At 36.2% G+C, this 14069-nt stretch overlaps 2 protein-coding genes across 2 annotated transcripts; one reads left to right on the forward strand and one right to left on the reverse strand.

The window, feature by feature from the left end:
- Window positions 1–3697: 3697 nt before the first annotated feature.
- On the reverse strand, window positions 3698–6284 carry ctrb.3 (chymotrypsinogen B, tandem duplicate 3). Its single transcript, XM_051900360.1, has 7 exons — window positions 6131–6284; window positions 5814–5917; window positions 5631–5710; window positions 5443–5527; window positions 5066–5246; window positions 4149–4282; window positions 3698–4070 (listed from the first exon to the last, which is right to left on the reverse strand). Exons 1-7 carry the CDS (start codon window positions 6180–6182, stop codon window positions 3909–3911), a joined length of 798 nt encoding a protein of 265 aa, XP_051756320.1. The 5' UTR covers window positions 6183–6284; the 3' UTR covers window positions 3698–3908.
- Window positions 6285–8640: 2356 nt separating this feature from the next.
- LOC127515588 (chymotrypsin A-like) lies at window positions 8641–10172 on the forward strand. The gene is made up of 7 exons (XM_051899412.1): window positions 8641–8652; window positions 8698–8799; window positions 8917–8996; window positions 9110–9188; window positions 9322–9499; window positions 9720–9853; window positions 9942–10172. The coding sequence occupies exons 1-7, from the start codon at window positions 8641–8643 to the stop codon at window positions 10101–10103; spliced, it is 747 nt and encodes a 248-aa protein (XP_051755372.1). The 3' UTR covers window positions 10104–10172.
- The last annotated feature ends 3897 nt before the right edge of the window (window positions 10173–14069 follow it).

Here is a 14069-nt window from a genome sequence, read left to right on the forward strand (position 1 = left end):
AATATTACTTTTTTTCAGTAGAGTAATAATAAAGAAGCTGTCCTACGTTCATTAGTCTCACTGTGTTGTGCTTGGAAAACTGCAACATCAAAAAAAAAAAAAAAGAGAGAGAGAGAGAGAAATTAATAAATGTATAGGTATCGGCGAGTACTAGAAAAAAGTATCGGTAACTCATACTCGGTCCTTAAAAAATGGTATCGGTGCATCCCTAGTTCTTTCAGTATCTAAATGTAACTAAACAAAGAAAAAGGTACATATGTGTTATGACAGAAAGTAGTGTTGAGTGAAGGCTTTAAAAGATCAGTTAGAACTGGGAATTTTTTCAAAGCCTCACACTCTCACAAACTCATCTTTCACTCTGTTGTTAGAAGCAGTATCAAAGCATAACACAACTTCCTGTGTCCCAGGTGGGCTGGAATTCTCAAGGTATGTTCACGCTGACTTTGACTTGGCAGTTTTGTTCTCTCCTGTCCAGCAGTGGGCAGAAAGCCATCTGGTTCATAAAGGATCAAGTGAGCACCTCAGGTTCATAATGATACACATTATTCCTGAGGGAGAACTCAAACTGAGACAGAAAAGAGGTAAAAGAAAAGAGAAACAGTGACGTAAAGAAGGGATTGAGACTATTGAGCTCAGACTGAGTGAAATAAATAAAGTGAAAGGGAGACATTAAAGGGGACAATCCATAGTACAGCATTATGAAAGAAATGTACAGCAATATCTGAGTTTAACCACAACATTAAGAAATTACACTGAACATTAATCATGCAAAATACAATTTGGCTATTTAAAAACACACTTATTGCATATTTGAGCACCATGCACTGTGGGTATATAAAGAAGCTGAATGTACTGTGTACTCTCTTCAATAAAGAAGTGCTCTTCACATTCTTCACAGCTAAATTAAAATGCCCCCCATTCACAACCATTATAAACCTTGGAGGACTAAGGATATTTTTAAATATATCTCTGATTGTGTTCGTCTGAAAGAAGATAGTCATATAGACATAGGATGGCTTGAGGGTGAGTAAATCATGGCATAATTTAAATTTTTCGGTGAACTATCCCTTTAACTGTTAGTGCCTATTTGCAGATACTTGTAGAGAAACTGAAAATGGAATATCATTAATGCAATGCTCAACTGTGGCAATTTGAATCAAAATATTTTCTGAGAAATTGATTGTGAAATTCCTTTGAAATGTCTAAATAATTATTGTCCAAAAACAATATATACTGACACCACCATGAATCTCTAACTGCAAGACATTTATGCAGAGCCACAGATATTATTACCATATGGTTGAGTGTCATCTCTTGTTGTGATCCACTCAGATGAGCTGCCTGTCTCAATACTGGAATCAGTCCTAAGGGGAATTTGGTAAGCGTTGTTCTATATTATATCTTTCAGTCAATCCAGCTGTCCTCAATGGCCTTGAACTCTCTTGATCCTTCTACTAATCTCAAATGTTCAATTCTGGTCTCAACCCTGCAAGAACATAAAACTCAAAAGTGGATGACGCAAACAAAAAATTGAAAAGCAAAGCTCCACAATTGCTTGGTTTTGATACTGAGTGATGGGCGATGTGACCAAAATCTTATATCACAATATGAGTAATTTTATTTCAAGATAACAATATATATAGGCCTAGTTATTTTTGCTTTAATCAAATCAAAACTTTTGATTCTACTGAAATTTCTTAATTCTTGTCATCAATTTAGAAAATAAAGAGATACTATAGTATTATACTCATAAGTAAAAAAACAAAAAACCACTTAAGCTTACAGAAGACAAGTAGCCTAAACAGTCAGTGATAAAATAAGAACAAAGAAAATAATTACAAGCAATAGGACAACAATCTACAATAGAACAAAGGTACAAAAGAAATAGACCAGATATTCATAATAGGCCTACTACATAAATTGTATAAAGTTATAAATTGTATAAATTGTAACAAGTTATAAAAATATCTAGCATACGCTAGACCGCCTTCCATATTCAAACTTACGAAGAAAGTGTAAACTGGCGTCGCATCAGTTACGCTTTTTCCGTAAGTTGAATAGGGAAGGACATAGCGTAAGCTTTTTGAACTGCGAGAATTTTACACTTTCTTTGTATGTACGGAAGGCGGTCTGGCGGAAGCTAGATATTTTATTTCATAACTTGTTAAATATGGATATTTTTTTACACAAATGTAACGCTTCGCTTCAAAAGGCCTTTATTAACCCCCCGGAGCCGTGTGGAGTATGTTTATGATGGATGGATGTGGATGTAAGCACTTTCTCCAGCTCATATTCGTTGGTATCGCTCACTGCCATTATAAAGCTTGGATGGGTAAGGATATTTATTAGTATTTCTCCGATTGCGCTCATCAGAAAGAAGAAAATCATATACACCTAGGATGACTTGAGGGTGAGTAAAGCTTGGGGTAATTTTCATATGAAGAGGATACTTGCACAAGGCATTTTTAAGTATGCGCTTTATGAGCAAGGCTTTATGTGAACTCGTCTCAGAAAGTGCGCGCATATAGCGAAATGAGCTCTCTTTTGCTGCTTATTGCGCTTCAACGGTTTAAAATCACTTGTTTTAAACTGCAATGCTTAAAAACACATGTAAACAATAAGCTTTCATGACTGTGCAGCACAGCAATGTCACGTAACCGCAATTGTCTCTGCCGGTTGACAAATTTCTACCGGTTAATCGTGTCTACCGGTGTATCGCCCAGACGCCCACACCAACCTCAAGGCGACATTCACCTTGAAACTACTGTATGTTGTTTGAAAAAAATAGTTTGTGCTATTCAACTGACGTCTAACTGAGAGCTCAAGAGTTCAAGCTTTTAGCACATCAATTTATGCTTGAATTTAAGAAGTGTTTAACGGGGTATTGTTTTTTTTTTTTCATTTTATTGTACTGACGCTCCCACGCCTCTCTTTTCAAAATCAGTCTTAGCATCATCAGAGAGAAAAAATGAGAGCTTCTCCTATTGTATGATTTGTCTCATCCCTTCTCTACATCACTCTGTGAAACAACTGACTCCACTGTTGCAAATGTGTCTCAAGGAGGATCAGGAAGTTGCCATGGAGACCCCTTATGTGATGTTTTACCTCATATATAATAGACTGAGGAGCTTAAAGGTTTGAGACTGAACCTGAACACAAAAATATGCAGACAAAAACATCTTACAGTTAGGTTTATGTATGAAATAACCACAAAATATCGGGGGGATTACACTCTTCTAATATAATAAGATCCTGATTTTGATATTATTTTGATATTATTAATTTTATAAACTCCGACGAGAAAACAAACAAACAAAAGAATTCCTTTGGCAATTAAAACTGTTATTGAAAATGCCTGCATACTAGAAAACAGGTATTGTATTGATGAATAGAAGCAGCCTGATCTGCCAAATATATACTGAGTTAACAAATATGAATCTTTGTGTGAGTCTTTAGCGCCCTCCTCCGTCAAAGATGCGTACGACACGTACAATTCATTTGATGTTATTCTGCGTTCTTTAGGAAAGTCATAGACCTTGTACTTGTGCCCATTTGCTAATTTCAGTACAATAAAAATGAATTAATAAATATGTAGAAGTTTCACAACTGTTACAATGTAGTTTTTGCAGAATCTGTTCGAACTGATGAGATTGGACAAAAATAAATGTTGGCTATATTTTAAAAAAACACTGTAACATGACATGTTGTATGTATTTATTGAACTATTACAGCCATAATATAAAAGCAATAAGCCTCTCATAGCATTAGTTTGACCACGATTAAGCTGGTTTTAACATCACCTCTTAAGTGTGGTAAAACCACTGTAATTCACAGCCTTGAGTGGCTGTAGTATCTTGTTAGCTGCTGTTCAATGATGATGTCAAGGAGTCTCTATACATTTTGTGTCTTTAGTTGGAAGCCAGAATCTGATCCACCCAGTCACGGAGCTCAGTGACACGGGCGTACACACCAGGAATACTGGTGTCACAACGACTGCTTCCCCAGGACACAATACCCACCAGTGTCCAGACATTACCCTTCTGACAGACCAGAGGACCACCAGAGTCACCCTAAACAGACAGGCAGACAAGACAGTTACGGGAAGAGAGTTATTTAGAGAGGAAGTGAGGAAGAGACGATAGTCTTACCATGCAAGAGGAGGCACCAGCAGCACCAGCACAAATCATGACATCATGGATGTTGCTTCCCCAGTAGCTCTTACAGTCCTCGTTGGACAACAGAGGCAGAGCGACCTGCTGGAGCTCATTAGGGGTGAAGAGAGCTACAGGGAGATCATAAAACATGTTAGATATTGCACATACATTACAAACATGTACGCTACCATTCCAAAAAAAGTTTGGGGTCAGTAAGATTTTTTTCTTTTAAAGTAATTAATACTTCGGCAAGGATACATTGATCAAAAGTGACATAAAGACATTTATAATGTCACAAAAGATATCTATCTCAAATAAATGTTGTACTTTTGAACTTCCTGTTTATGAAAGAATCCTGAAAAATATGTATTATGGTTTCCACCAAAATATTAAGCAGCACAACTGTGTTTAACATAAGAAATCAGAATATTAGAATGATTTCTGAGGGATCATGTGACATTGAAGACTAGAGTAACGCCTGCTAAAAATTCAGCTTTTCCATAATAGGAATAAATTACATTTTAAAATATATTAAATGAGAAGAACAGTTATTTTAAATTGTAATTGTATTGTTTCACAATATTACTGTATTTTAGATTAAATAAATGCAGAGCACAAGAGACTTCATTCAAAAACATAAAAAAATCGTACCGACCGCAAACTTTTAAATAGTAGTGTATATAATGTAATTAGAGATCAATATCTATTATTAGCATTATATTAAACATATGACCCTTATAGAATAATAATATATTTCAATAATATAATGATGTATTATTATTATTATTTAGCTATAGAAATATATTCTAAACATCCTAGTTAATGAATATTAAATTTTGAAAGATTTCTATTCATCTAGAACTAAAAGCAAGTATGCATTAAAGACTGATTATATGTTATAGACAACCAACCATTGTATCTGGTCACTCCCCAGCCAGAAGTCACGCAGACCGTGCCAGAAGCAAATTGGTCTGAAGTCTCAGCAAGACAAACAGGAGACACATGTGTGTTCAGTGAGGCAGGGGCAGTGAGCTTGATCAAGGCAATGTCATTCTCAATGGTATTAGAGTCCCACTGAGGGTGAGTGAACACCTGAAATTGAGATTAAGTCATACAGAAAAAGTAGTAAATAAATAATGAAGAAAGATAAACACAAATGAGCATATGCAGACTGAGGTTTAGTATAACTAAAAAGCATTATCATGTTGCATTATCTTGTAGAATGATCAATTACATGTCCAGCTCCGGCTTATTATTGAAGAAAAGGTTTGAAGTTCTTGAGTCTCACTTTTGACACTCTCATAGTCTGCGTGGCCTCCTGAGTGTTGAGGCTTCCCTTGTTATGCTCTCCCAGAATCACACGGTGACTAGTTCTGGAGATAAGCAAGAGAGGTTAATTAATCCACGTCTATCCCAGCATTCGTGTATAGTTAACGTAATGATTGTGAATGAACTGTGAATTTAAGTTAGTCTCACCTCACACCGCAGTGAGCAGCAGTCACGACCCAGTACTCACTGATCAGAGAGCCACCGCAAAAGTGGAAGCCAGTGAAGTCCTGTAATTTAAACAAAATGGCAAATAAAAAAAATAAAAAATGACACTTTGCATAAGCTGTGTAGTAATGATCTACCATAATACTAGATAATACTAAATTATACCTGTAAGGAGACCTGCCAGGGCCAGGAGTGAGGCACTGCCTCCTCACCATTCACAATGCGGGCATAGCCACTGACAACAGGAGGAATGGCAGGAACGCCACAGCCTGAAGAAAAAGGGATAACAAGACATGCAAGAAGACTAAATAATGAAATTTGATAGTATAATATAAATAGGCCAATTGACCAATGATTTCGTAAATGCAAACTATATATTTTTTTAACATAGGGTGCATGGTGACTATACTATGGATATGACCTTCAAAAAAATCAAATAGAACTTAAAATTTAAAAAAAGCTGAGAAAAAAAGCTTTCTCACCGTAGGCTGCACTAATGAAGGCAACGCAGGACAGCAGCCACAGGAGAGACATTTTGCAGAAGACACAGCATTATTGATGGCAGAAAGTCCTATTTAACACCAAACCATGATTTCACACATACCAATGAGGGCACGACAACATGATGTTATGGTCAAAAATTAACCCTGAGAGTCTGCATCAGCTGGTCTTCACCTGTGCAGAATCCCATGATTTTTACCCCACTGTACTTAAACATTGCCATGTTTAACATGAAAAGTACATTGCATTTTCAAATAAACCGGGTAAAACTTCATAAATGTGCTATTAAGCACTTCTGTTTGATTGATTTTTAATTATTTTATTTAAAAAAATTTTTTTTAAATTGTTTAATTCATTATTTTATTTGTTGCTTGAGTTTGCTTTTTAGAAAAAATAATTAATAAATTAATAACTAACTGAATATTTTGCCAACTAATTCTCCACTGGAAGGTTCACATGTAATTTGATACTCTTTTTGATGCATTGTAAAAGTGTTAAATAAACAAACAAATACATATATACATAAATACAATGGATTTTTCAGGCATCTGGCAAATTTAAATAATTAAAAAAGTTCATATTATTTAATAAGTCAATAATAGGTTATATGATGCCTTTAAATGCGGTTTCTGGAATACTTACAGTCTTGATCATTGGTGAAAACTCAAAGTAAATGTGTCAGCATATTTTGGGAATGACATGTATGTTGCAAAATATGTAAATGTGTGGGAAGGACGGGTATATAAACCCCCAAAAGTTGGTAAGACAGCCCTGATTCAGAAATGGCTTTCATTTGGATTCTGTCGTGTCTTGCTTTCATTGGAACTGCCTATGGTTTGTTGCTGTTTTTTCCTCTGTAAAATAGATTTACATACAGTGGGTACAGAAAGTATTCAGACCCTCTTAAATTTTTCACTCCTTGTTATATTGCAGCCATTTGCTAAAGTCATTTAAGTTCATTTTTTTTCCTCATTAATGTACACACAGCACCCCATATTGACAGAAAAACACAGAATTGTTGACATTTTTGCAGATTTATTAAAAAAAAAAAAACTGAAATATCACATGGTCTTAAGTATTCAGACCCTTTGCTCAGTATTTAGTAGAAGCACCCTTTTGATCTAATACAGCCATGAGTCTTTTTGGGAAAGATGCAACAAGTTTTTCACACCTGGATTTGGGGATCCTCTGCCATTCCTCCTTGCAGATCCTCTCCAGTTCTGTCAGGTTGGATGGTAAACGTTGGTGGACAGCCATTTTTAGGTCTCTCCAGAGATGCTCAATTGGGTTTAAGTCAGGGCTCTGGCTGGGCCATTCAAGAACAGTCACGGAGTTGTTGTGAAGCCACTCCTTCGTTATTTTAGCTGTGTGCTTAGGGTCATTGTCTTGTTTTCGTCCAGGATATCCCTGTACTTGGCCGCATTCATCTTTCCCTCGATTGCAACCAGTCGTCCTGTCCCTGCAGCTGAAAAACAACCCCACAGCATGATGCTGCCACCACCATGCTTCACTGTTGGGACTGTATTGGACAGGTGATGAGCAGTGCCTGGTTTTCTCCACACATACCGCTTAGAATTAAGGCCAAAAAGTTCTATCTTGGTCTCATCAGACCAGAGAATCTTATTTCTCACCATCTTGGAGTCCTTCCATGCGGGCTTTCATGTGTCTTGCACTGAGGAGAGGCTTCCGTCGGGCCACTCTGCCATAAAGCCCCGACTGGTGGAGGGCTGCAGTGATGGTTGACTTTCTACAACTTTCTCCCATCTCCCGACTGCATCTCTGGAGCTCAGCCACAGTGATCTTTGGGTTCTTCTTTACCTCTCTCACCAAGGCTCTTCTCCCCCGATAGCTCAGTTTGGCCGGACGGCCAGCTCTAGGAAGGGTTCTGGTTGTCCCAAACATCTTCTATTTAAGGATTGTGGAGGCCACTGTGCTCTTAGGAACCTTAAGTGCAGCGGAAATTTTTTTGTAACCTTGGCCAGATCTGTGCCTTGCCACAATTCTGTCTCTGAGCTCTTCAGGCAGTTCCTTTGACCTCATGATCCTCATTTGCTCTGACATGCACTGTGAGCTGTAAGGTCTTATATAGACAGGTGTGTGGCTTTCCTAATCAAGTCCAATCAGTATAATCAAACACAGCTGGACTCAAATGAAGGTGTAGAACCATCTCAAGGATGATCAGAAGAAATGGACAGCACCTGAGTTAAATATATGAGTGCCACAGCAAAGGGTCTGAATACTTAGGACCATGTGATATTTCAGTTTTTCTTTTTTAATAAATCTGCAAAAATGTCAACAATTCTGTGTTTTTCTGTCAATATAGGGTGCTGTGTGTACATTAATGAGGAAAAAAAATGAACTTAAATGATTTTAGCAAATGGCTGCAATATAACAAAGAGTGAAAAATTTAAGGGGGTCTGAATACTTTCTGTACCCACTGTATTTGAATAAAAGTGTCAGTTTTATACATACCCATCAAGGGCAGAAGAACATGCTTGGATTTGTATGAATATTTCTACTAATACTTTTTTTCCCCTTTATTCTCAAGGCTGTGGCATTCCAGCAATCCCCCGTTATCACCGGCTATGCCAGGATTGTGAATGGTGAGGAGGCAGTTCCTCATTCCTGGCCCTGGCAGGTGTCTCTGCAGGTAAAACAGACACCTTTTTAACAGATGACATATGAATAATAAATAAACAAACTTAACAAAACAAACAAATATCTTGGCAAAACATCCATAATAAATACACCTTATGTGTCATTGCAGGACTCCACTGGCTTCCACTTCTGTGGTGGCTCCCTGATCAGTGAGTGGTGGGTTGTGACTGCTGCTCACTGCAATGTCAGGTAAGACAGTATTAAAGTATAAATTATTATCATTTTTTTTTAACAACTATTATTTCAGAATAAGTATGTTTCTCTATTGAGTAAAAGAATTCTGTAAAAAATCTTTTTATTAGGACCTCTCACCATGTCATCCTGGGTGAGCATGATCGTTCCTCCAACGCTGAGTCCATTCAGACCATGACTGTTGGCGAGGTGCCTTGACTCTTCATATTTTCTGTATCAAACCATTGAGACAATGTTAAAACAGAGATATGAGAAAACTGCTGCCACTGAATATGAGAATTACTGCAGAGAATGCTGACGTGTCTGTATTCTCTTCCCAAAGGTTTTCAAGCACCCTAACTACAACAGCTTTACCATCAACAATGACATCCTCCTGATTAAGCTGGCCACTCCCGCTCAGCTCAACAGTCACGTGTCTCCTGTGTGTCTCGCTGAAACCAGTGACAACTTCCCTGGAGGCATGAAGTGTGTGACCTCTGGATGGGACCTGACCAGACCAGGTACAATGGTGAGTTTCAGAATCTCATTTCATTTCAGCATTTTTATCATTTTTGCATACACTTAGGCCTGCAAAACATTTACATTTCAGTGATAAAACATTTTTATAGTTTTAAGATACACTATAGCATTTGTTCAGTTTTTATAGTTTAAGAAGGTCAAACTTGAATTAGATCTTTGTCCATTTTAGGCTTTTAAAATGCTGCCAATCTGTCCTTTCAGCTGCTAATACCCCACCCCTGCTCCAGCAGGCCGCTCTGCCTCTGCTGACCAACACTGACTGCAAGCGTTACTGGGGAACCAACATCACTGATCTGATGATCTGTGCTGGAGCCTCTGGTGCTTCATCTTGCATGGTGAATCTCTCTTGATTTTCCACCATACCTTTCTGTTTGCCAAGTTCTAGAAGATTATGAAGATCTGACTTACCTCTCTGTGTTTCAGGGTGATTCTGCTGGTCCTCTGGTCTGTCAGAAGAATGGAGTCTGGACTCTGGTTGGTATTGTGTCCTGGGGCAGTAGCGTCTGCTCAACCAGCTCGCCTGGTGTGTACGCCCGTGTCACCAAACTCCGTGCCTGGGTTGACCAGACCATTGCTGCAAACTAAAGCACAAATGTTTATAGTAGTTCTTGGTCATAATTTTCATCAATAAAGTTTTATTTTGAGATAAAAAAATCAGCCTGCTTGTGCTTTTGTAGAAGCAAAAAAAAAACATGTATTACTTTGATAGTCAGTGGACAATGGACTTTCAATATGTTTGAGTGACTTTTTCTTATTACATCATTTTAATAATAGCAAAATAATCAGATCATTAATTGTTCAAAACTGCAATAAGTGCACTTTAAAACAGAAAAAAATAACTCTGTTTGCTACTATTTTCTTCTACTATTTTCAGAATTATTCAGTTTATATTATATTCAGTTTTGTGTACTGAATACTATAAAAATTACATTGTAACCACAACCCCTTCAAACACAATAGCTTTGGACAGCTCCAAATTTGACACTTGATCAAATAGGTGATTGTTGTGCAATTATGAATATATGAATATATCAGCACAATGAAGTCATTTAAATACGGTTGCACCTATACCATTTTTCATAACCAATCTGATCCTGGTATGCAAATTCTGAGTATCGGCCGATACCGATCCAATACCAGTGCTGTTTTTTTTCTTGATCATGATAGAATATCTATACATCTGTGTGTGAGGAACACAATCCACACAATACACACTACTTCATTATACAGAAAAACAACAAATGAATAAAAAAGAATAAAAAACATTATCAATCTACAACAAAAAAATATATGGTGAGTGGATAATTCAGCCGCAAAAGTACTTATATATATATATATATATATATATATATATACACACACACATATATATATATATATATATTGGTGCACAGTTTATAATTTGGTGCACATAAAATATAAACATTTAGTAAAATGCATAATTTAGCGAGGAAATGTTAATTAAAAAACTTACATTACAAACTACTACCTGTATTTTTATAAAATACATTAATGAAAAACAATTTATATTAGATTTATATTTATACACATCTAAACGATTTCTAAGATTTATATATAAATATAAAATAAGATGCATATATGAATATAAATCTAATATGACCTGTTTAAAAAAAAAAAAAAAAAAAAATTAAAATGTGTTTATTTTAAATGTCTTGCGCAGCTTTTTAATGGGGCAACAAGATACAGTAGAACAAAATAGGCCTTTAATAATCTTTCAGTGGGCAAAAATATAATAATATTAAAGGCTCAAACCGCTTATGTGCATCCAGGGTGCAGAATGATGTGGCAAAACAGGTTTATTTTGTGATGCAACATCAGACAGTCCTGACATTGTGTGAGTGGAATTTTGGTGTGGTGTACTATCAATCTGAAGTGAAAGTAGTCTTTGGAATCAGAGAGTTTCATTTTAAAGATATCTGTAATTGTAACTGTAATTAATATTATTTTATTTGTATTAATTTTCTGTTGCATTATTTTATATTTATTTATGTTGTTTATGTCAGGTATGTGTGTTTTTTTTTTTTTACATTTACTTATTTAGTTTTGAAATATAAACTGTCTGAATAAATGAACGCGAAAGACCGGCGGAAGATCGCCGTAATGCCTATGCGCGCGCCACAAAACAACAGTGGAGGATGGCCTGACAGCAATAAACTCCGGCCAGATGAGTCATTTTGAGATGAGACCTTTATCTACAGATCAAGTAGCCTATAATAATGGGAATACTGAATCATCTCGGTGAGAGTTTTACATAGTGATGGGAAATCGAGGCTTCCTGAAGTGTTTGAGGCTTTTATCAAATTGTGCCGGAAAACGGTTCATTACTCGAAGCTTTTCAACACCGTGCACACTAACTACATCTTGTGGTCAAAAGGTGGAAAAGCTGCCTTTGCGTCCCATACGACCCAGCCATTTTTTGATTTTCATTTATCCTAAACCAGTTTGTGCTATGAAAAACATAAAGGCAATAAAAATAATTAATCTCTCTCTAATTTCACGTGTCATGTGTACTGTAGTGTTGTACTGTGTTGTATGGTGGTGTTACTGTAGCAATTTTTATGAATCTGCTTCTATCAACACATGTAGCCATTTATTTTGCCTAAACCTGAGTTCATAGGCAAGGCATATAGGTATATATAATCAAAATAAATGAAGAGGATATGGTGTTATGTTATGAATCTTGTGAAGTTGAAGTGCTTGTGAACTGAGTATTATTAAATTGAATAGCATATCTACGCTCAAAAACTACACATGTAAATATTTATTCGTCACGTGGTTATGGCAAAACGAATCAAGCTCCAGTACAGGGCTTCACTGTGAGGTGTTTTGTTTTTTTGGTTCAAGCTTCGAAGCCTCGCTGTTAAGCGTCACTAATTTTACAGTGCTGAGACTCAGTGGTGTAGTCTAGCTTTCTGTAGTGAGTATACTGTGATTTTTCCCTCCCAGCCTCATACTTACATGTCCCAGAGTGACACCCCATAAGCACACTCACTAATGCATGTAGTATGCATCTGATCTAGGCTATATGTAATTGAGAGCATTCTGAAAGACTGCTTATGTGTGTTTTATCAACATGTCAATTTATTATAATCAACAAAAGACTTTACCAGCCAATGGCATTTACAGCTGAAGAGACCCTGGACTGGTTTTCTACTGTTTAGTGTCAATCACCATCTAACTCAGCCACTTAAGATAGCCTGAGATGTTATATGAATATGGTCCCTGGTGCATATTTTTTCAGCTGGCAAGTTTCAATGCACATTTAAGAGTGCACGTTGCAACTATTATTACTCTCTAAAAAATGTTTGGTTAAAAACAACCCAAGTTGGGTCGAAAATGGACAAACCCAGTGGTTGGGTTAAATGTTTGTCCAACCTGCTGGGTAGTTTTATTTAACCCAACTATTGTGTAAAAATTGCTGTATTGCTTGCTTAAAATGAACCCAAAATATGTTGGAAATTAACATTTATTATTATTAAACATAACAGTTAAACAATAAACATTTATTAAATTTTTTATTAATAAATGTTCACCTTTTGATTATTATTGTTGCCTCTATAATTATGTGTCTGGTTTTCAATTTCCAACCTATTTTGGGTTCATTTTAAGCCAGCCATATAGTAATTTTTAAACAATAGTTGGGTTAAATAACACTACCCAGCAGGTTGGGCAAACATTTAACCCAACTGCTGGGTTAAAACAACCCAATCGCTGGGTTTGTCCATTTTCAACCCAACTTTAACCCAGCATTTTTTAGAGTGTGACAATAATGGAAAGATGAAGCTTATCAGTATGTCACAATATCACTCTGTTTGGACTTTGTTTTTTGCAATTGATTCAATATCAGTTATTTTGGATATACTGTATATCAGATACAGTACATGGCGAATTTTCTCAAGAAAAAAAATCTCAACTAATGCTGTAAAATATACATGGGAACCAGTTGGTTATTGAAGGTTAAAATTAACTGATTTGAATACAAACTTAAGTTACACTTAAGGAAATTTTTTATAATAATAAAGTTATAATAGGCCTACTAACTAAATTTATTTCTACTCCAATTCGTTTTTTGAAATATAAACATTTAAATGGTGGCTGTCAACTTGACGGATTTATTCAAACATGCATAATATAGGCTACTGAAGAACATTAAAAATTATAGTTAATATGTAATATGGTGTATATATTTAGATAAATGCTCCTCTCTAGAGTTCATTTTTCTAGCTGACTAACGAGTTTATGGTCACTGAATATGTTTGTTCTGAGGTAAATGTGACGTTAAGTGACATTGTTTACAAGCCGTTATTAACGTCTTTCCGCGGTTGAAACATTGATTAAGCGATTATACGAGACATGATATGGATTTCGTTAAGTTGTAGTGTATCTTTTATCTTACCTTGAGATGTTCATTCATGTTTATTTCGCGCTGTAACTGGTAACTTAAAGCGGAGGAGAGGATCAGTTCACGTGCGCGTCAGGCTGCCGCTTCTCTTGAACTGCTGCTGCGATCTGTCACGATCACATTAAAGT

Source organism: Ctenopharyngodon idella, chromosome 7 (assembly GCF_019924925.1).
Source record: "Ctenopharyngodon idella isolate HZGC_01 chromosome 7, HZGC01, whole genome shotgun sequence".
Classification (NCBI taxonomy): Eukaryota; Metazoa; Chordata; class Actinopteri; order Cypriniformes; family Xenocyprididae; genus Ctenopharyngodon; species Ctenopharyngodon idella.

What these genes read in the sequence shown, in the direction of transcription:
- ctrb.3 (XM_051900360.1), bottom strand. Translation starts at nt 6,182, where the DNA reads ATGTCTCTCCTGTGGCTGCTGTCCTGCGTTGCCTTCATTAGTGCAGCC. An exon ending in CCTGGCAGGTCTCCTTACAG is followed by an intron (nt 5,711 to 5,813) that starts GTATAATTTAGT and finishes TTTAAATTACAG; the next exon opens with GACTTCACTGGCTTCCACTT. An exon ending in GCTGCTCACTGCGGTGTGAG is followed by an intron (nt 5,528 to 5,630) that starts GTGAGACTAACT and finishes GCTTATCTCCAG; the next exon opens with AACTAGTCACCGTGTGATTC.
- LOC127515588 (XM_051899412.1), top strand. An exon ending in GCTGCTCACTGCAATGTCAG is followed by an intron (nt 8,997 to 9,109) that starts GTAAGACAGTAT and finishes TCTTTTTATTAG; the next exon opens with GACCTCTCACCATGTCATCC. An exon ending in ATGGGACCTGACCAGACCAG is followed by an intron (nt 9,500 to 9,719) that starts GTACAATGGTGA and finishes CTGTCCTTTCAG; the next exon opens with CTGCTAATACCCCACCCCTG.